At 50.9% G+C, this 20,285-nt stretch overlaps 1 protein-coding gene across 3 annotated transcripts in view; it reads left to right on the forward strand.

The window, feature by feature from the left end:
• TRUB2 (TruB pseudouridine synthase family member 2) overlaps positions 1-20,285 on the forward strand; it is a 24,814-nt gene continuing 4,529 nt past the window's right edge. Inside the window, exons 1-7 of one of the 3 annotated variants that reach the window (XM_084820689.1) lie at positions 3,966-4,092; positions 4,778-4,909; positions 5,725-5,799; positions 7,086-7,147; positions 10,396-10,477; positions 14,226-14,298; positions 18,066-18,734. In XM_084820689.1, coding sequence (XP_084676815.1) covers positions 3,987-4,092; positions 4,778-4,909; positions 5,725-5,799; positions 7,086-7,147; positions 10,396-10,477; positions 14,226-14,298; positions 18,066-18,387 — 852 coding nt within the window. In that variant the 5' untranslated portion in view covers positions 3,966-3,986 and the 3' untranslated portion in view covers positions 18,388-18,734. Of the gene's footprint in view, positions 72-3,965; positions 4,093-4,777; positions 4,910-5,724; positions 5,800-7,085; positions 7,148-10,395; positions 10,478-14,225; positions 14,299-18,065; positions 18,735-20,285 lie in introns of those variants that run through there. The other 2 variants (XM_084820690.1, XM_084820688.1) reach the window with 2 other exon arrangements.

The following is a 20,285-nucleotide window of genomic DNA, read 5'->3' on the forward strand; positions in this document are numbered from 1 at the left end:
GGTCTAAGCGCGCGTGGGATTGCTGAAGGCCGCATGTAATGCAGGGTGGCGACTTGCAGCCCTCCAGGGGGGTGCGTGTGTGAGGGTGAGGGGCTTACAACTCCCATCATCCTGCACCATTGTCTATGCTGGCTGGGGCTGATGGGACTTGTAGGACTTCTTCTGTCTAGACATGCATAGGATCGGGCCTTAAACGCTATATTTAAAGCAAGGGGGCAACTTATAGCCCTCCAGATTTGGGGGGGGCTTACAACTCCCATCATCCTGCACCATTGTCTATGCTGGCTGGGGCTGATGGGACTTGTAGGACTTCTGTCTAGACATGCATAGGATCGGGCCTTAAACGCTATATTTAAAGCAAGGGGGCAACTTGTAGCCCTCCAGATTTTTGGGGGGGGCTTACAACTCCCATCATCCTGCGCCATTGGCTGTGCTGGCTGGGGCTGATGGAGTTGTGGGGCTTTTTCTGTCTAGACCTGCATAGGATCGCGCCTTAAACGCTATATTTAAAGCAAGGGGGCATCTTGTAGCCCTCCAGATTTTGGGGGGGGGGCTTACAACTCCCATCATCCTGCACCATTGGCTGTGCTGGCTGGGGCTGATGGAGTTGTGGGGCTTTTTCTGTCTAGACCTGCATAGGATCGCGCCTTAAACGCTATATTTAAAGCAAGGGGGCAACTTGTAGCCCTCCAGATTCAGGGGGGCTTACAACTCCCATCATCCTGCACCATTGGCTGTGCTGGCTGGGGCTGATGGAGTTGTCGGACTTTTTCTGCCTAGACCTGCATAGGATCGTGCCTTAAACGTTATATTTAAAGCAAGGGGGCAACTTGTAGCCCTCCAGATTTTGGGGGGGGCTTACAACTCCCATCATCCTGCACCATTGGCTGTGCTGGCTGGGGCTGATGGAGTTGTGGGGCTTTTTCTGTCTAGACCTGCATAGGATCGCGCCTTAAACGCTATATTTAAAGCAAGGGGGCAACTTGTAGCCCTCCAGATTTTTGGGGGGGGCTTACAACTCCCATCATCCTGCGCCATTGGCTGTGCTGGCTGGGGCTGATGGAGTTGTGGGGCTTTTTCTGTCTAGACCTGCATAGGATCGCGCCTTAAACGCTATATTTAAAGCAAGGGGGCAACTTGTAGCCCTCCAGATTCAGGGGGGCTTACAACTCCCATCATCCTGCACCATTGGCTGTGCTGGCTGGGGCTGATGGAGTTGTCGGACTTTTTCTGCCTAGACCTGCATAGGATCGTGCCTTAAACGTTATATTTAAAGCAAGGGGGCAACTTGTAGCCCTCCAGATTTTGGGGGGGGCTTACAACTCCCATCATCCTGCGCCATTGGCTGTGCTGGCTGGGGCTGATGGAGTTGTGGGGCTTTTTCTGTCTAGACCTGCATAGGATCGCGCCTTAAACGCTATATTTAAAGCAAGGGGGCATCTTGTAGCCCTCCAGATTTTGGGGGGGGCTTACAACTCCCATCATCCTGCACCATTGGCTGTGCTGGCTGGGGCTGATGGAGTTGTGGGGCTTTTTCTGTCTAGACCTGCATAGGATCGCTCCTTAAACGCTATATTTAAAGCAAGGGGGCAACTTGTAGCCCTCCAGATTCAGGGGGGCTTACAACTCCCATCATCCTGCACCATTGGCTGTGCTGGCTGGGGCTGATGGAGTTGTCGGACTTTTTCTGCCTAGACCTGCATAGGATCGTGCCTTAAACGTTATATTTAAAGCAAGGGGGCAACTTGTAGCCCTCCAGATTTTGGGGGGGGCTTACAACTCCCATCATCCTGCACCATTGGCTGTGCTGGCTGGGGCTGATGGAGTTGTGGGGCTTTTTCTGTCTAGACCTGCATAGGATCGCGCCTTAAACGCTATATTTAAAGCAAGGGGGCAACTTGTAGCCCTCCAGATTTTTGGGGGGGGCTTACAACTCCCATCATCCTGCGCCATTGGCTGTGCTGGCTGGGGCTGATGGAGTTGTGGGGCTTTTTCTGTCTAGACCTGCATAGGATCGCGCCTTAAACGCTATATTTAAAGCAAGGGGGCAACTTGTAGCCCTCCAGATTCAGGGGGGCTTACAACTCCCATCATCCTGCACCATTGGCTGTGCTGGCTGGGGCTGATGGAGTTGTCGGACTTTTTCTGCCTAGACCTGCATAGGATCGTGCCTTAAACGTTATATTTAAAGCAAGGGGGCAACTTGTAGCCCTCCAGATTTTGGGGGGGGCTTACAACTCCCATCATCCTGCACCATTGGCTGTGCTGGCTGGGGCTGATGGAGTTGTGGGGCTTTTTCTGTCTAGACCTGCATAGGATCGCGCCTTAAACGCTATATTTAAAGCAAGGGGGCAACTTGTAGCCCTCCAGATTTTTGGGGGGGGCTTACAACTCCCATCATCCTGCGCCATTGGCTGTGCTGGCTGGGGCTGATGGAGTTGTGGGGCTTTTTCTGTCTAGACCTGCATAGGATCGCGCCTTAAACGCTATATTTAAAGCAAGGGGGCAACTTGTAGCCCTCCAGATTTTGGGGGGGGGCTTACAACTCCCATCATCCTGCGCCATTGGCTGTGCTGGCTGGGGCTGATGGAGTTGTGGGGCTTTTTCTGTCTAGACCTGCATAGGATCGTGCCTTAAACGCTATATTTAAAGCAAGGGGGCATCTTGTAGCCCTCCAGATTTTGGGGGGGGGGCTTACAACTCCCATCATCCTGCACCATTGGCTGTGCTGGCTGGGGCTGATGGAGTTGTGGGGCTTTTTCTGTCTAGACCTGCATAGGATCGCGCCTTAAACGCTATATTTAAAGCAAGGGGGCAACTTGTAGCCCTCCAGATTTTTGGGGGGGGCTTACAACTCCCATCATCCTGCACCATTGGCTGTGCTGGCTGGGGCTGATGGAGTTGTGGGGCTTTTTCTGTCTAGACCTGCATAGGATCGCGCCTTAAACGCTATATTTAAAGCAAGGGGGCAACTTGTAGCCCTCCAGATTCAGGGGGGCTTACAACTCCCATCATCCTGCACCATTGGCTGTGCTGGCTGGGGCTGATGGAGTTGTCGGACTTTTTCTGCCTAGACCTGCATAGGATCGTGCCTTAAACGTTATATTTAAAGCAAGGGGGCAACTTGTAGCCCTCCAGATTTTGGGGGGGGGCTTACAACTCCCATCATCCTGCACCATTGGCTGTGCTGGCTGGGGCTGATGGAGTTGTCGGACTTTTTCTGCCTAGACCTGCATAGGATCGTGCCTTAAACGCTATATTTAAAGCAAGGGGGCAACTTGTAGCCCTCCAGATTTTGGGGGGGGGCTTACAACTCCCATCATCCTGCACCATTGTCTATGCTGGCTGGGGCTGATGGGACTTGTAGGACTTCTTCTGTCTAGACCTGCATAGGATCGCGCCTTAAACGCTATATTTAAAGCAAGGGGGCAACTTGTAGCCCTCCAGATTTTTGGGGGGGGGGCTTACAACTCCCATCATCCTTCGCCATTGGCTATGCTGGCTGGGGCTGGTGGGACTTGTAGGACAAAAATCTGGAGGGCGACTCCACCCTACAAGTCTGCACATATAGCATACGCCAGCAGCCCCTTCCCCAACCTGGTGTCCCCCAGGTGACACGACTCACATCAGCCCCAGCCAGCAGGGCCCATCAGCCCCACCTGTCCCCCTCTACATCCATGTGCACATCCCAGGGGCGGGGGGAAGCCTGATGTCCCGCTCCGGAAGTTCTTGGGCCACAACTCCCGTTCACCAGGCAAACCGGAGATGACGGGATTTGCAGCCCGACACATCTGCGGCCGGGGGCCGGACTGGGGAAGCCTGCAAGCCCGCCCCGTCCCTCCAAAGCCGCCCGCCCTTCCCTTCGCTAGCGTGTGGTGCGTGTTTCTGGGGGGACCGTGTTCAGGGACGGGCTCAATATGGCGGCGCCCCGACGGGGGAGCGGGAAAGCGGTTGCACCGCAGGCCGCAGCCGCAGCCGCGTCCGCCATGAGGGCGGCCAAGGCGGCCCTGCAGGGGCTGTTCGCCGTCTACAAGCCCCCCGGCGTGGCCTGGAACCTCGTGCGGGACACGGTGGAGACCCACCTGCTGAAAGGTGACCCGGGGGGGCGGGGGGCTGCCTGCGTGGAGCGCCGCGCTGACCCCCACCCACGGCCCCGGCCCCGGCCCCGGCCCCCGCCTCCCCTTCAGGCTGGGCGCCCGATCACTTGCTCTGCGGGTGGTGGTGCCGCTGGGGTGGGACTTGGGGGCGGATGTCCAGGGCCCCCTGCAGGCCAGGGCCCCCAAGTGGCCACCCAGAGATCCAGTGGTGCCGCTGGGGTGGGACTTGGGGGCGGATGTCCAGGGCCCCCAAGTGGCCACCCAGAGATCCAGTGGTGCCGCTGGGGTGGGACTTGGGGGCGGATGTCCAGGGCCCCCTGCAGGCCAGGGCCCCCAAGAGACCACTAGACTGGAACTAGTCTAGAGAGAAACTAGACTGCTTTTATATTAAAGCTATGGATCTGGGACATATTATTTTGGAACCTGTCATGGGAAAAGAAGCACTGGTTCATTTTGGAAGGCCATTTTCTTGCCAGCTAAACCAAGGATGGGGGTCGAATTTCCTTCTCTGTGCTGGCATTAAGCCATATCTTTATTTCTAAACAGGAGCAAAGATGCTAGTGTCCCGGGAGCAATTCCCGTGCATTTGAACAATGGAAGAGATGCCTTAACGGCGTTAATCTGAGTTGGTTAAAACGTTTAAAAAATAAATACGTTTTTCCTTTATTTTCTGTCTTTAGACTTGAACTTGTTAGAGCGACCGGCACCGCAACAGCACGTTCGCTTCCTGCCCAGCACGGTGGAAGGGAAAGATGGGAAGGAATTGATGATGACTGTTACTCGGGTTCCTGTACTGGCTGACCACCCGCTAGGTAAGATGCAGAGAAAAATCTGGCATTCTGGAGGGAATGAGAACAGAGCCAGCCTACATGTTATGGTTTTCCTCGGTGGTCCTACTATGATTCCCATCACCGCTGGGATTTGCGGCGAAGCTGCTCCAGACCTGGCCTCATCAGGAGTGGCACCAAGTTTATGGAACTCCTCCTGGGAGAGAGATTTGCTCTTCTTCTCTTGCTGTTCTTCAGACGTTTGGCAAAGGCAGTGCTTTTTCAGAGAGCCTTCAGGAATCTCTTGACATTTTCTTGATTTGCTAACAACCCATTAGTTGTTTGCTGCTGCTGAAGCTAATTGCTTTTCTCATTTCTGGTGTGTTCTGCTATTTATTTTGTTGTGGATTTAATTGTTCTATAAAGTCACTAGCAAAATATTTCTTAAAACCACAGTACAGAATTAAATCGGACATAAACACAACATAATAAATAACAGAACATAGCATTATTTTGCTAGTGACTTTATGGATCTTTTAAAACCACAAGGCAGAGTACAGCTGTTTAGATAACATAAAAAATTAAACAATGGGTGATGCTGATTTGTTTTGAAATGAATGGCTCAATTTAGACATCTTACCAAACCACGGCTAAGGAAGCTCAATGATGGTTTGATGTGATGCCCAAATTGACAAACCATGGCTTGCAATCGCCCAGCAAACCAGACCTGGAAACTATGTTTTGAAGTGGGTTTTCAAACCCGTGATTTAGGCTGATCAAGGTTTGGGGTGATGTGATGGCTGCATCGTGCACTGTCAGTGAGATCGAGTTCTGCATGTGTATCTTGATTTTCTATGCAGTTTCTGGACCAGTATTCACCCATCTGAAAATTGGAGCAGGTCATCGCCTAGATACGAAGTCGTCTGGCGTGTTTTGTAAGTCAGAGATGCGCTAGCCCAGGCTTCCCCAACGCAGTGCCCTCCAGATGTTTTGCATGTCAGCTTCCATCAGCCCCAGTCAAAATGGCCAGTGGTGAGGAATGCTGGGAGTTGTAGTCCAAAACGTTTGGAAGGCAGGAAGCTGGGGAAGGCTGCCCTAGACATTTATTACTATCCCATGGCGCTCAGTCAGAATTATTGCCCGGGTCAATAAAGTGTGGGGTCTTCAGTTGGGTTCTGGATCCTTTCCGAAATGCATCCATCATAGACATTTCTAGATAAATAAGTCACTGACCCAAGTCTTGTCAGTCAGTTATTAACGTGTGTGTGTAAGTAATTAAGAGAGAGTGAGAGCGCACCTCTGTGGCCTTTTCCGTGGGGACAGTAACGCTTGCCACAGTTCAGGGCTGGGTAGGTTGTGTCTCTCCAGATATTTTGGCTGGCAACGCCTACTATCTCTCACCATTGACTCTGTTGCCTAGGGCTGATGGATGTTGTAGGCCAAAACATCTGGAGGGCCACAAGTTGACAACCCCTGCCATAGACATGCCTAATCCGGCTGCTTGCCTTAATCTTGTTTTACCCAAGGCTCTCTTCCCCACCCCCGTTGATCCTCACAATGACCCTTTGTTTGGCTAGACCTGCCTTCCCCAGCTTGGTGTCCTCCAGTGGTGTTGGACTGCACCTCCCAGCATGCTGGGAGTTGTAGTCCCGCAAATCTGGAGGGCACCAAGTTGGGGAAAGTTGGTTTAGGCTGAGTCAGTGGGCCTGTTCACACGTCACGCTAACCCACGGTGGGTGGCAAGCTACACTGGGTATTATATTATTTATTTATTTATTATTGCATTTATATCCCGCCTTTTTTCCTCTTGCAAGGAACCCAAGGCGGCTTACATTATCCTCCTCCTCTCCATTTTATCCTCACAACAACAACCCTGTGAGGTGGGTTGGGCTGAGAGTGTGTGACTGGCCCAAAGTCACCCAGTGAGCTTCCATGGCCGAGTGGGGACTAGAACCTGGATCTCCCGGCTCCCAGTCCAACACTCTTGCCACTACACCACACTGGCTCTCTGCACCACACTGGGTAGGGGGTTAAGCAAAACAACCTACTGTGCTCCCATCAGACAATCAGGCAAACAAGCTACAGAGAACAATTTATTTCACCCGCCCCCCCTCGCCCATCCTCCTCCTGTAGTCCTCCCGCCCAGAAGTTGCAGTCAGAAAAAGGTGACCTCTGAAAGCCGCCCCTCCTCTTTCTCACCCCCTTCCCTTTTATCTTTCAGTGCTCGGGGTGGGTCGTGGCAACAAGCTGCTCACAGACTGGTACAACGCTCACCTCACCAGGGTAAGCGGCATTCCTTCTATCTGCGATGTTCGGAGTATAAGTGCTGTTGTGCATGTTGCCAAAATGGCACCACCCACACACAAGAGGGAGGTAGTGGCAGGTTTGGGGGAACCTCAAGGGTTTACAACTCCTATCATCCTTCGCCATTGGCTATGCTGGCTGGGGCTGGTGGGACTTGTAGGACAAAAATCTGGAGGGCGACTCCACCCTACAAGTCTGCACATATAGCATACGCCAGCAGCCCCTTCCCCAACCTGGTACATTGTACAGCGGTAGTACAAAAAAATCTTCAAGGGAGAAAATAATCCTAAGGGGGAGAAGCCCCCCACATAGCTCAGTGAGGTCTGAGTGAACTCTGTGGCCATGGAATATTGGTTGGCGGGTGGGTGGGTGGGTAGGACAGAAATCTGGGAAGAAGGAGCATAGAATGGCTGGAATCCTGAACAGGAATTCTTCCACGCTACAACATTTTGCTTATTTCAATATGCATACAGTTAGGTAAGTATCTTTTATGAGCAAATGCTGCTATTCTGATCCAAGGTGGAGCACTTTGAGAGGTGGCACGTGTGAGGTGGGCATGTTGGGACATATGCTGATTGGAAAGAAGTGAAGGGAGATCAGATTTGCCTTGGTGGTGTAGAATAATTTCTACACCAAATTCGGTAATGGGCTGGATGAGGACCAATAAAGTGAAGCTGAATCCTGGCAAGAAGAAAGCCCTGTGAGTGAATGGTTCTCGGGTCCGGGGGATAGGCTCATTGCCTGTTCTGGACAGAATTGCACTCCCTCGGAAAGATCAGGTCTGTAGTTTGGGGGTACTCCTAGATCTCCCACTTGGGAGGCCCAAGGGGCCATGGTGGGTCAGAGTGCCTTTTACCAGCTTTGGTTGGTTATGAGCTATGGCCAGTCCTGGACAGGGATGGCTTGACCACTGTGGTACAGGCATTAGTAACCGCAAGACTGGATTACTGCAATGCACTTCTATGGGGCTGCCCTTAAGGCTGGTCCCGAAGCTGGAGCTAGTGCAGAATGAAGCAGCTTGGCTGTTGTCAGGAGCTGCCCCTTTTCAGCACGCAGCTCCTTTGCTGAGGGAACTGCACTGGCTGCCTGTTTACTACCAGGCCAGGTTTAAGGTTTTGGTACTGGGAAGAGAAGGGAAGGAGGATCCCAGCTGCTGGGACCAGCCCCAACCTCTCTGCGAGGGAGGACTGCTCAGGACCCGATCCCGGGATCCCCTTCCCAAAAACAGGACTGGCCAAACCTGGCCTTTCAGTCCCCCAAAATACCCAGTAGCCATCCTCTTAAGCCAAGAGGCATGGAAATTAGCACTGAGGTTATGCAGAGAGATCGCACCAACTAAAGGTTGGGTAAAGGTTTATTAAGATCAAATAAAAGGGTAGAGGGAAAGGGAAGAATGGAAGTAGCAAGTTACACAAGAGGGTACAAAGCCAGATCGCGTAACTGTATACAGAGAGCTTCATGAACGCACGCCCAAGCAAAATAATACATCTACCTGACCTATCCGTGCATACCTAAGTATGGTCTCCCCGGATAGCAACCAGCCGTCTGCAGGTCCAGGACCACCAGGACGAAGGGAGATCCCATGCCTCGACGTCAGCGCTCTTTTAAAGCCCAGCCCTGGCAACCCAGGGCAGATGTTCCTTCAGCTAATTGCTGGCTTGGCCCCTGGGTGGGCCACCCTGGCCTCCGAGAGGTTGGAACTCCCCACCAACTCCAGCTGTTCTCACTTCCCAGTTAGCAGGGACTGTGCCTGGCCTTGAGCAAAGGGGCTGAAGAGCCTCCAGATAATACCCAATCCCAGGTGGTTACATCAGACGTGACAGCCTGACCTAATCTTCTGGTAGAAAACAGGCCATCATTCTTGACAGGTACTATTGTACAAAACCCTAAACAACTTGGGACCAAGATACCGGAGAGAGCGCCTTCTCTCTTACCAACCTGACTGGTAACTGAGGTCATCAGAGGGCATGCTCCTGGTGGTTCCACATGGACCTGTGGCCCAACTGGAGCCCACCTGGAGAAGAGCCTTCAGCATGGTGGCCCCCTTCCTATGGAACTCCCTGCCTCAGGGAGTCAGGCAGGTGCCAATGCTGGGTTATTTCTAGTGCCTCCCGAAAACAGCTCTCTTCCAGGAAGCTTTCCTTAACTGATCAACCATGGTTTTTATTGATCCTCTGTTTTTAAAAAGAATAATTTTACTATGGTGTTTTATTCTTTTTTGTCATCTTACCGTTTTATTTCTTATTGTTCACTGCTCTGGAATCTGTTAGATGTGGAGTGAGATATAAAGATTGTAAATAAATAAATAAAATTGAACAGATGGGATTTAGACATCAAACTCTTGTCGCTTCGGAGCTAGGGCAGCAGAATTTGATGATCGCGATTGTGGCACATGTCTGAAATTCTGGGCAAAGAAGCGGTGATTTGGATGGTGTCATCTTACTTGGGTGGGGGATACAAGAAAAAGAAGGAAAATACTTGGATGTTTAAAGTGAGCCTCCAAACAGAACTGATTACCTAAAATTGGCTTGATAACACTGAGCATGCATGTAGCACTTTCAAGTGTTGAAAGTACATCATATTCCATAATCCTTGCAATGACCCTGTAAAGTAGACCAGTATGATTATCTACACATTGCCAAATTGCAGCTGATAGGGAGTGGCTTGCCCAAGGCAACCCTGTCAGTTCATGCTAGGGGAAGATTCGAACTGGCATCTTTTCGATTTGTAGCTTGCACTCTTGCACAGTTCGGTCCTATCACTTGGGAGCAAGTCCCATTCAGTGCAATGGGACTTAACTCCCAGGTAAGGGAGTTAAGTCCCATTGCACTGAATGGATCACTGAATGGATAGGATCACACCCTTAATCTCTCGGCAACAACTAGTCTTGCCACTTGAAAACAACTATAAAAAGAAGTCAAAAAGAAGTTAAAACAGAAGGATTTCCTAATACTGGGTCTTCTGTGGATGTTTTGTGCATAAAAGATCCTGCCATTTTTACGGGAGTTAGTCTCTGTGTATGTCAGCCTGGAGATTGACCTTCAGTCTGCAGTTGTGTGATTGATTCTACAAGAGCTGTTTGCCAGAATTGTTGACTGTCTCGGCCGGAGTGCAGTGTCTTTGCCTTGTATCGGGTGATAACCCTGCAGTCCAGGGGGTGTGGGGCTTTCTGGTGGAGTGCTTTCACGCTATAAACGCCTCATTCCATGTATTCGTCCCTTCCCAAGGCCTATACGGTTCGTGGCTTGTTCGGCAAAGCCACCGATGACTTCTCGGACACAGGCAAACTGATTGAGAAGACGACGTTTGGTAAGTGGGCGTTGCTGGCCTTCTCTTTATCTGGCTGGAGTTTTGTAGCTCACCCCACCTGGCCTAAATCTGGCCACATTAAAAAAAATAGATTGCATGGGGACAAAGGGAACAGACTTCTACTGGGTCAGTCACGACTTGTCTGTGGAGCGGAGTCTGTTGTCCTCTTGGGCTGGCAGTGGCTCTCCACAGTCTGATCCTTTTGACTGGAGGTGTCACAGGTTGAGCCTGGGGCCTCTTGCATGCAGAGCAGGGGCTGTGCCACTGAGCCACAGCCCCTCCACAACACATCACGTAACAATAGCTGTGCTGGATCAGACCAAAGCCCTCTCTAGTCAGCTGTCCTGTTTCCTTCAGCAGCCAGCCAGATACCCCAAGGTAGCCCACAAACAGGGCATAAAAGCAGAAGCCTCCCCTGCTCTTGCATCACACCCCACCAGCTGGACCAACCATTTAAAATTACAATCTTAAAACCTCTTAATAACGGCATGTTGTCAGGAGCACTCTTGCTGCCTTCTGAAATCCTCAAGTAGCCAGAATCAACACACAGATGATAGGGCTCTTTTCCAAGGCTTTAATTCCATTCAACCTAATGACGCTTACAGATGCTAACTGCAGAAGCCTAATGAGGGAAACTTAAGAGAGCTGCCTACTTGGGGTTCTAGCCTTAGTGAATCAGTTGATCTCCGTTTGGAGGTAAAGGTGGGAAGCCTCTGAACTTAAGGGCTAGGAGGCAAAAGTCCACCCCTTTCTCATGGGGCATCGGGGCGCAGCTGTTGACGTCGCTCCAAGCGGTCTGAGTGCCTCCTCTCGGCACCCTCCATCTCCCACTTGTCCCTGCGCCGGTGCCTTGTGTCCCGAAGCTCCAGTTGTCCCTCCCCCTGCCTGCCTGGGTCGCTACCACTCTCAGGAATGTGAGCAGGGAGGGGCTCTCCCTCTGGCGGTGCCTCTGAACAGTGCGCAGGTTCCTCTCCCATGGTTTCTATCTCTTCCTCAGAATCAGACCTGCTTTGGGGCTCTATGGGCTCCGATCCAACCCTGACACATGTAACCCGAACAACTGTATCACATGCAACCTGGTAGTTCTGCACAGACCTGTGGCCTGATTGGAGTCTGCTCAGAGAAGAGCCTTCAGTGTGGTGGCCCCCTTCCTATGGAACTCCCTGCCTCTGGAGGTCTGGCAGGCACCAGTACTGTGCTTTTTCTGGCGCCTCCTGAAAACATCTTTATTTCAGGAAGCCTCCTTGACTGACTGACCAGCCACGGTTTTATCGGAATTCTGTTTCTAATCATCGTCATCATGGAGTTTTATTCTTTTATCTTATCTTCTATCTGTTATTCACTGTTCTGGAATCTGTCCAGATGTGGAGGGGTATATAAATGTTGTAAATAAATAAATTTTAGAGTCAGCAAAAGGCAAAAGGAAGGCTTCCTGAGAGCCACCCAAAATCTTTACAGAGCCAAAAGGCCTCAGCAAAATGCAGCAGTTACAAAATGGATCTGTTTAAAAGGCCTAGGAAAATTAAGAAGGTCTGTGTCTGGTGCCACAAAGACATCAAAGTAGATGTCTCTCTGGGGAGGGTGTTTCATGACTGGGGAGTGGGGGAAGCAGTAAAAAATACTTTGTAGCTACCTTCCATGTCTCAAATTGCAGAGGCACTCAGTTGATGTCAGGAGGAGCTCATACATCCTTATAGGAAGAGGTAATTCTTCAGGTATCGAGGCTCCAAACTGTGAAGGGCTTTAAAATGTCCAAACCGGTACATCAAACTTATTTATTTATTTAAAACTTTTGTATCCCATCCTGTATCATTAAGATCTAAGGGCGGCATACAGATAAAATCAATTTAAAGCAGTATAAAACAATAAATAATTAAACAGCTAAAAACATATTAAACCATTAAACAAGCTAATACTAATTAAAATCTAAAACAGCAAAATTGTTAAAATGGTGTGCTACTTTAGGGAACGCATTTAGCTCTCAAAGGCTTTAGTAAAAAGCCATGTTTTGGTAAAAAAAAAAAAAGTCAGAGGTTCGGCTATTGGGCGGTATAGAAATAAATAAATAAATAAAATGTTTTTACTTGGCACCGAAATAAAACCAGTGGATGCGCCAGTCGGGTCTCCAAGGGGAGGGCATTCCACAACTGGGGTGCCACAACAGAGAAGGCCCTCTCCCACGCCCCACTGTAGTATACATCTCGCACTGGTGGGACGCAGAGGAGGGCCCCTCCAACAGATCTCAGACCTTGGGCAGGCATATATAAGGGGAGGTGCACCCTCAAATATCGAGGTCTCAAGCTGCTTAGGGCTTTAAATGTCATCACTAGAACCTTGAATTCCAACCGGAAATGTATTGGCAGCCAGTGCAATTACTTTAAAACAGGTGTTGTCTGATCTTTGTGAGATGTTCCAGTCAGCAGTCTAGCTGCTGCATTTTGCACTAGCTGCAACTTCCAAGTAATCTTCAAGGGCAGCCCCACCTAAAGTGCATTGCAGTAGTCTAATCGGGAAGTTCCAAGCGCATGTAATACTGTGGCTACGTTATCCCTGTCCAGCAAAGAACTGAGCCTGGAAATAGTTTTGAAACCACTCTGTGCACGAAGAGGTGCTGTGAATCAGTAGAACTGAACCATTCCTTTTGCTACTGGGGATAAACACGGTGATCCTTCTGCTCTGCCTCTCTGGGGGTGGTGCTCAGCACCGAGCAAGGCAAGACAGTCCCAGAAGTCTCACCAACTCTCGTCCACTTTTAGTGGCTGTCATCACTTCCTGGCATGTAGAAGGGAAAGAAATGGAAGCAGTGACAGATTTTATTTTCTTGGGCTCCAAGATCACTGCAGACGGTGACTGTAATCATGACATTAAAAGACGCTTGCTCCTTGGGAGGAAAGCTATGGCAAACCTAGACAGCATAGTAAGAAGCAGAGACATCACCTTGCCGACAAAGATCCGTCTAATCAAAGCTGTGGTTTTCCCAGTAGTAACGTATGGCTGTGAGAGCTGGACTATAAGGAAGGCTGAGCGCCGAAGAATCGATGCTTTTGAACTGTGGTGCTGGAGAAGACTCTTACGAGTCCCTTGGACTGCAAGGAGGTCAAATCAGTCAATCCTAAAGGAAAGCAACCCTGAGTGCTCATTGGAAGGGCAGATACTGAAGCTGAAGCTCAAATGTTTTGGCCACCTAATGCGAAGAGAAAACTCCCTGGAAAAGACCCTGATGCTGGGCAAGATTGAAGGCGAAAGGAGAAGGGGATGGCAGAGGATGAGATGGCTAGATAGCATCACCGATGCAACGAATATGAACTTGAGCACATTCTGGGAGAGAGCGGAGGACAGGAAGGCCTGGCGTGCTATGGTCCATGGGGTCACGAAGAGTCGGGCACGACTTAACGACTGAACAACAACAACAGCAAGAACAAGAAGGCCCGCTCCCTTCTCTGCCAGCATTCCAATGCACCCATGTCCCTCATTAAGGGGTGTGTGCCTAAAAGCGTGAACTGGCCCTTAAGAGAAAGAGAGTTCTGTGGTTGTGGATTTTTAGAACACCAATCAGTATTTTGGTTTTCCTGTTTGCTGCTTCCCCCCACTCCATCCCCAAAGCGGGCCCCCTTTGGCCCGTTTTGAGCTTGCTCAGGAATCTGCAGCGTATCTACAGTTTCTTTTGAGGATGTTTTTGTGGCAGCTCTGGGCTGGATCCCCTTGTCCTTTGCTTTCAGTACCATTTCTCCTCTCCTTTTGTCTACAGACCACATCACCAGGGAGCAGCTGGAACGGATTCTTTCGGTCATCCAGGGATCCAACCAGAAGGCTTTACTGCAGTACGTATCCCATTTGAGGGATCATAGCTCAGTGGTCGAGCTCCGGCTTGGCCCACAGAAGGGCCTGGGTTCAACCCTAGGCATCTACAGCAAGGGTGCAGAACCCGAGGGCCAAACTCCATTTCAGAGGAGCTCTTGTTGGCTGCAGTCCAGTGGTGGGTGGGCCAAAAATATCGGCTTGTTTTAGCTGAAAGCTCTTCCTGCCAGTAGCTAAGCCTTAAACGAGGCATTTCAGCCTTTTAGAATTTGTGTGTGTGTGTGCGCGCGCGCACTGGGAAGCCACCAAGCAATCAGTGTTTGGGGGAAGGAGGGTGAGATTCTGCACCCCTGGTCTACAATTAGAACAACAGGGAGCATCTGATAGCAAAGATCTGTGGTGGAGCGTTGCTGCCAGGCAAAGCAGACAGCATGGGCCTAGATGGGCCAACAGTCTGACCTCAGATAAGGCAGCTTCCCAGGTTCCTAAATTCCAAAATTTCAGGTGACATCTGTGCTGCCACTTAAGAACATAAGAGCTCTGCTGGATCAGACCCAGGGTCCATCTAGTCCAGCATTCTGTTCACACGATTGCCAAGCAGCTGTCAACCAGGAACTCACAAGCAGGACAGGAGTGCAACAGCACCTTCCCACCCATGTTCCCCAGCAACTAGTGTACGCAGGCATAACGCCCCTGGTGCTGGAGGTAGCACACAGCCATCAACACCAGTAGCCCTTTCTAGCCTTCTCCTCCAGGAATTTGCCCAATCCCCTTTTAAAGCCATCCAAAGTGGTGGCCGTCACTACATCATGAGGTGAATTCCATAGTTTAACTCTGCACTTGGTGATCAGTGAGAGGCGTTTGCTGCTTTTGCCGCAATGAGGCTTTTTCTAAAGGATTTTGGGTAAAGGGAGGAGAAACGAGCAAGTGATCTCTCAGCTGCTCCATCCCTTAGGCTAATCATTCCCAGTGCTTAGAGGTGAGTGCCATGTTGCCCAGAGCACCACTTGCATGCAAGAGAGCGGTATCCGCAGGCTTGGGGAACTCCCGTGTTTGCAGAAGATCTCTAGGAATTTAAAAACACAAAGCGGGGGGAACCCCCTAAACAATCCAGTGAAGACGGTGTATGCTATGTGTGAATGCTGGCAGTTGGAGGATGGAGGGAAACAGAAAAGGAGCATCACGGAAGAGGGCAGGGCTAGCAGATGGAAACCCTGAACAGGAGCATTCCACCCTGCAGCATCTTTGTTGCTGTTCCCACTTGTGCACAACTCGAGTTCCACGAATTTCTTTGGGGGGAAAGCAGCAGCCTTTGGAGTACCCGTGTGTCTGTAACGTCCTCTAGTGACAGCAGTTCTCTTTCTGCATTTCGTTCAGTTTGGGTGCCTCCCTTCTGGTCCTACCGGAGCAGCCACCTGTAATGCTGATGCTGCCTCCACCACTGTTGATCACCAGCACAGTCAAAACGGTCCTCACAATGACAGGCGAGGGGGTGTGTGTGAAGGGAAGGAGGGCTGCTCCCTGGTGTGAGGCCTGAAGGGTGAGCTTCGCTCCCTCTCCTTTGCAGCCGATTCATTTTTACCCATAGAACTTAAAGGGAGCTGTTGAGAAGTGGGCTTGCTCCTTTGATCGGTCGATCGATGGTGCTATCAATGTGTATAGCGCAGCCTTGTCCAATCTGGTGCCCTCTGGATGTGTTAAACTACAACTGAACTACAACTGTCACTGTCCCCAGCCAGCACAGCCAATGGCTGTGGATGATGGGAGTAGTAGTCCAAGACATCTGGAGGGCACCAGGTGGGGGAAGGCTGCTGTAGTGCTTTACTGATTGCAAGAGGACAGGCCCCTGCCCCAAAGAACATACAGTCGTAAAATCTGACAGTGGGGCAAAGGTAGAGAAGTGAAGGAAGGCGCAAACGGGGAGAATTCTTTTCAGCCCTTTGTACTCATGATTTTATTACAGGGGGTTATGGGGACTAAGAGGATGGGTGAGTTTTGAGGAGGGATTTGAAGGAAGTAAGGGTGGAGGGGTGTTTCACAGGTTCCAGAAGGCAGTTCCCGACATAAAGGGCAGGAAAGGAAGACGGTCAGAGTCTTTCAAAGGAGCAAGAGAGAATTGCATTGTGGAGGGTGATGGAGCTGGTGGTCACAGGCTGGGATGTATTTGAATATAAAGATCAAAGAGTTAAAGCTTAGTCCGACCTCTTGATCTGCATGGATCATCCTATATTCCATGCTGAAGTTGCACATAATGCTTGGCCTAAAAGCCTTGTAACAATCATGAGGGCTAGAAACTTCCCTGCCCCCGGAATATCGAAAGTTGAAACTCTCTGGCTACTAAATCGTCATGCCAAATGCATTACATGGTAGAATTGTGGACATGGATGGGCTGCGTGGCTAAGGGACTGAGCTACAAATCAGAAAGCCCCTGGCCTGAATATTGCTGGGCCAGGAACGCCTTCGGTGGCTTTAGGCAAGCTGTGGTTCTCTCAGCCCCATACTTGAAATGTGGGGATAAAAATGCTGGCTTACCTTACAGGGTCATTGTACGGATTATTGAGAGGCTGCATGTGAAGTGCTTTGAACACTAATGCAGCAAACTGGGCGCCCTCCAGATGTTTTGGACTACAGCTCCCATCATTCTTGGCAAATGGCTCTGCTAACTGGGGCTGATGGGAATTGTAGTCCAAGACAACTGGGGAGCGCCCGGTTGGGAAAAGCTGTTCTAATGGCAGGTATTGTTTTATTGTTATTCCTATTCCTTCCTCCCCTGGGATACCCGCTCATAATTTAGCTGTTTGATTTACCTGCTACATTTATATCGTGCTGTTCTTTTGAATTGCTCAAGGCAGCTGACGTGGTTTTGGTTCCTTTCACCTCATTTTAATCCCCCTAAGAACCCTGTGAGGTAGGTCAGGCTGGGAGATGGCAAATGCTCTGAGGTCACCTGGTGAGCTCACGGGTTAAGTGGGGGTTCAACTCTGGGTCTCCCTTGTCCTTGTCAAGCCTGCCTAGAACCAACACCACTGTCCCTGCCAGCCATCCTTACTAGTGAGGGAATGGCACTTTGCACATGCTCAAGGGCATATTCTTCATTAGATTTAACCACTTATTTATTTGATTTGTCCCCCGCCTTTCTACCAAGAAAAATAGCACTCAAGGCAACTCCCGATCACAAAAGCAATAATAGCAAGTACATGAAAACCAGTTCAGAACACAACGACAGAGTAAAAACAGCATCCAGCCCAACAGACTTGCGTACACCCAAAAAGCCTGCTTGAATAAAAAGGCCTTTGCCTGCTGGTGGAAGAAGAGCAGAGAGGGAGCGAACCTAGCCTCCCTCTGCAGGGAGTTCCACAGCCAGGGAGCGGCCACCGAGAAGGCCCTCTTTTGTGTCTCCACCAAATGCGCCTCTAAAGACAGCGGTCTTGAAGGCCTCTCCTGAAGATCATAGGACCCAGCCAGGCTTGTATGGGAGAAGGCGGTCTTTCAGATAGCCTGGTCTCAAGCCATATAGGGCTTTATAGGTCATGACCAGCACTTTGAATTCTGCCTTGGAACAGACCAGTAGCCAGCAAAGCTGTTGTAACAAGGGCGTCACGTGCTTCCTGTAATCGGCCCTGGTCAGCTGTCTGGTTGAGGCATTCTGGACTGTTCTGCGGTAAAGAAAAAAGATGCAGCCTCTGTGGGCATGGGTTTTAGGCTGAGGTGAGCTGAGGTGGCTGGGGGGCAGTCACTCAGGTGTCCTGCTGTCCTCCTCACCCCGCCTCTCCTTCCTTCTCTCCCTCAGGCTGCCTCCATCCCCCTGCTTCCTCCCTCCTCGTCGTTACCGACCGCCCAAAGAGCGCGAGGAACCTAATGGCTCCCAACCTCTCAGTTTCTCCAAGAGTCCCGCCCACCCCCGGAAATGGACCGTCGCACGATCCATGGGCAGCGATCATCAGCAGCCGCTGTGGCGCGTGGCACTGATCAGCTTGACGGGGATTGCACTTCTGTTGTGGTGTGTGCTGCGGCCTGAGGTGGACATTGACCGGTTACTGGAGGCTGCGATGCAGGGGGACACCCCGAAACAGGAACCTCACACTCCCCCGCCTGGACAGGAGAAGCCTTGACTATGGGGTTGGGGGGGCAGGAACCCCCTTTCTGCTCTGAGTAGCCAAGACTGGATTCCCCCTGGGCTGGGTGTGATGGCTGGGGGAGGAACAGAAAAAAAAACAAGCCCACCGCAGGCACCGTTTCCTCAATAGTCCCTCCATAGCAAAAGGGTCTCGTCCAGTTGGATGAAAAACGCAGAAGGTTCTTTTTCAAAGCAAAATAAACTGTACTGTAATGGACTCTGTCCTGTGTTGCCAGCACGATCCCTTTAGTAAAATAAAGAAGTGGGGAAGGGTAGAAAGAAATTTGTCCCAGAACTGTGTAGAGTAAAGCCACCAGTGAAGCTCAACTAGTTTGCAGTTTGGTAAGCCCATCCTCATCACTTGCTGTTGATTCAGAGCGTGATTTGGCCGCATGTCAAACCATTGACTTCCCGCACAGCAGCATGCTCCAGCGTGCATCTCTTGCAGAACGCAGTACTGTAGGCTGCAAGGTGTGGGGCGGCGCACCCAGGTTGCACTTTAAAAATAAAAGCTTCTTTCCAGTTTCCAAGAACGGCAAAGTGCCATTCCCTCACTAGTAAGGATGGCTGGCGGGGACGGCGGTGTTGGTTCTAGGCAGGCTTGAGACCAGACGCTTTTGCTTCTGCAAGGTTAGCCACAGGCCAGTTGCCTCCTTCCAGCTTTCAAGACCCTCCAAATAACCATCCAGATTTAGTGTTCATCGCTTGAGGCAGGAGCAGGCTGAGCTGCAAGAGATCCTTCCCACCAGCCAAGGGCCATGCTACATGTGATGACTGCAATTATGTTTGTTGGTCACATATAAAATGCGGTGGTGGGGATTAATATCTAAAAGGGCGCTGCCTCCCCGACCCCCCAACAGATACACTAACCCCCCGTTACTTCCAGGGATTTGTCTTCTGTTGGGCCAGGTTGGGTGTGGTTTAGTGTCACGTGTGAATGAAACTGCTTCAGCCTCAGGGTTGTGCTTCTCCTTTGGCCTGGCTGTGAAGAGATCAGAAGCAGGACCTGATCCTGGCTCTCCTTCCAAAAACAGGACTGGCCAAACCGGGCCTTTCAGCCCCCCAAAATTCCCAGTAGCCACCCTCTTAAGCCAGGCAGCACTGAAATTAGCTCTGAGGTTGTGCAGAGAGAACACACCACCTAAAGGTTGGGTAAAGGTTTATTAAGATCAAATAAAAGGGTAGAGGGAAAGGGAAGAATGGAAGCAACAGGTCACACAAGGCGGTGCAAAGCCAGATCACGTAACTGTATACAGAGAGCTTCATGAACGCACTCCCAAGCAAAATAATACATCTACCTGGCCTGGCCTTGCATACCTAGGTATGGATCTCCCCGGATAGCAACCAGCCGTCTGCAGGTCCAGGACCACCAGGACGACGGGAGACCCCACGCCTCAACCTCAGCCCTGGCAACCCAGGGCAGATGTTCCTTCAGCCAATCGCTGGCTTGGCCCCTGGGTGGGCCGCCCTGGCCTCCGAGAGGCTGGAACTCCCCACCAACTCCAGCTGTTAGCAGTTCCAATTAGCAGGGACTGCGCCCAGCCTTGAGCAAAGGGGCCGAAGAGCCTCCAGATAACACCCAATCCCAGGTGGCTACATCAGACGTGACAGCCTGACCTAATCTTCTGGTGGGAAACAGGCCGTCATTCTTGACAGTTTCATTTCTATACCGCCCAGTAGATAAAGGGATCGTACACGGAGTTCCATGCAGGCAAGTGGGGGGGTTGCCGGAGGAGGGACAAGGGACTCTGTGTCTTGCATAGTATAGAAACCAAATGGGCTGGCAGGGGAGGGAACCCCCCCCCCCACAACACCTATCATAGGCTGCTGCAAGAGAGACAGATCTCACCGTTCCTCCTTTGCCAGCCTTCAGCAAGCTAGTAACTTTTTCAT

Source organism: Heloderma suspectum, chromosome 14 (assembly GCF_057233095.1).
Source record: "Heloderma suspectum isolate Gila_16-S chromosome 14, 16-S_ref, whole genome shotgun sequence".
Lineage (NCBI taxonomy): Eukaryota > Metazoa > Chordata > Lepidosauria > Squamata > Helodermatidae > Heloderma > Heloderma suspectum.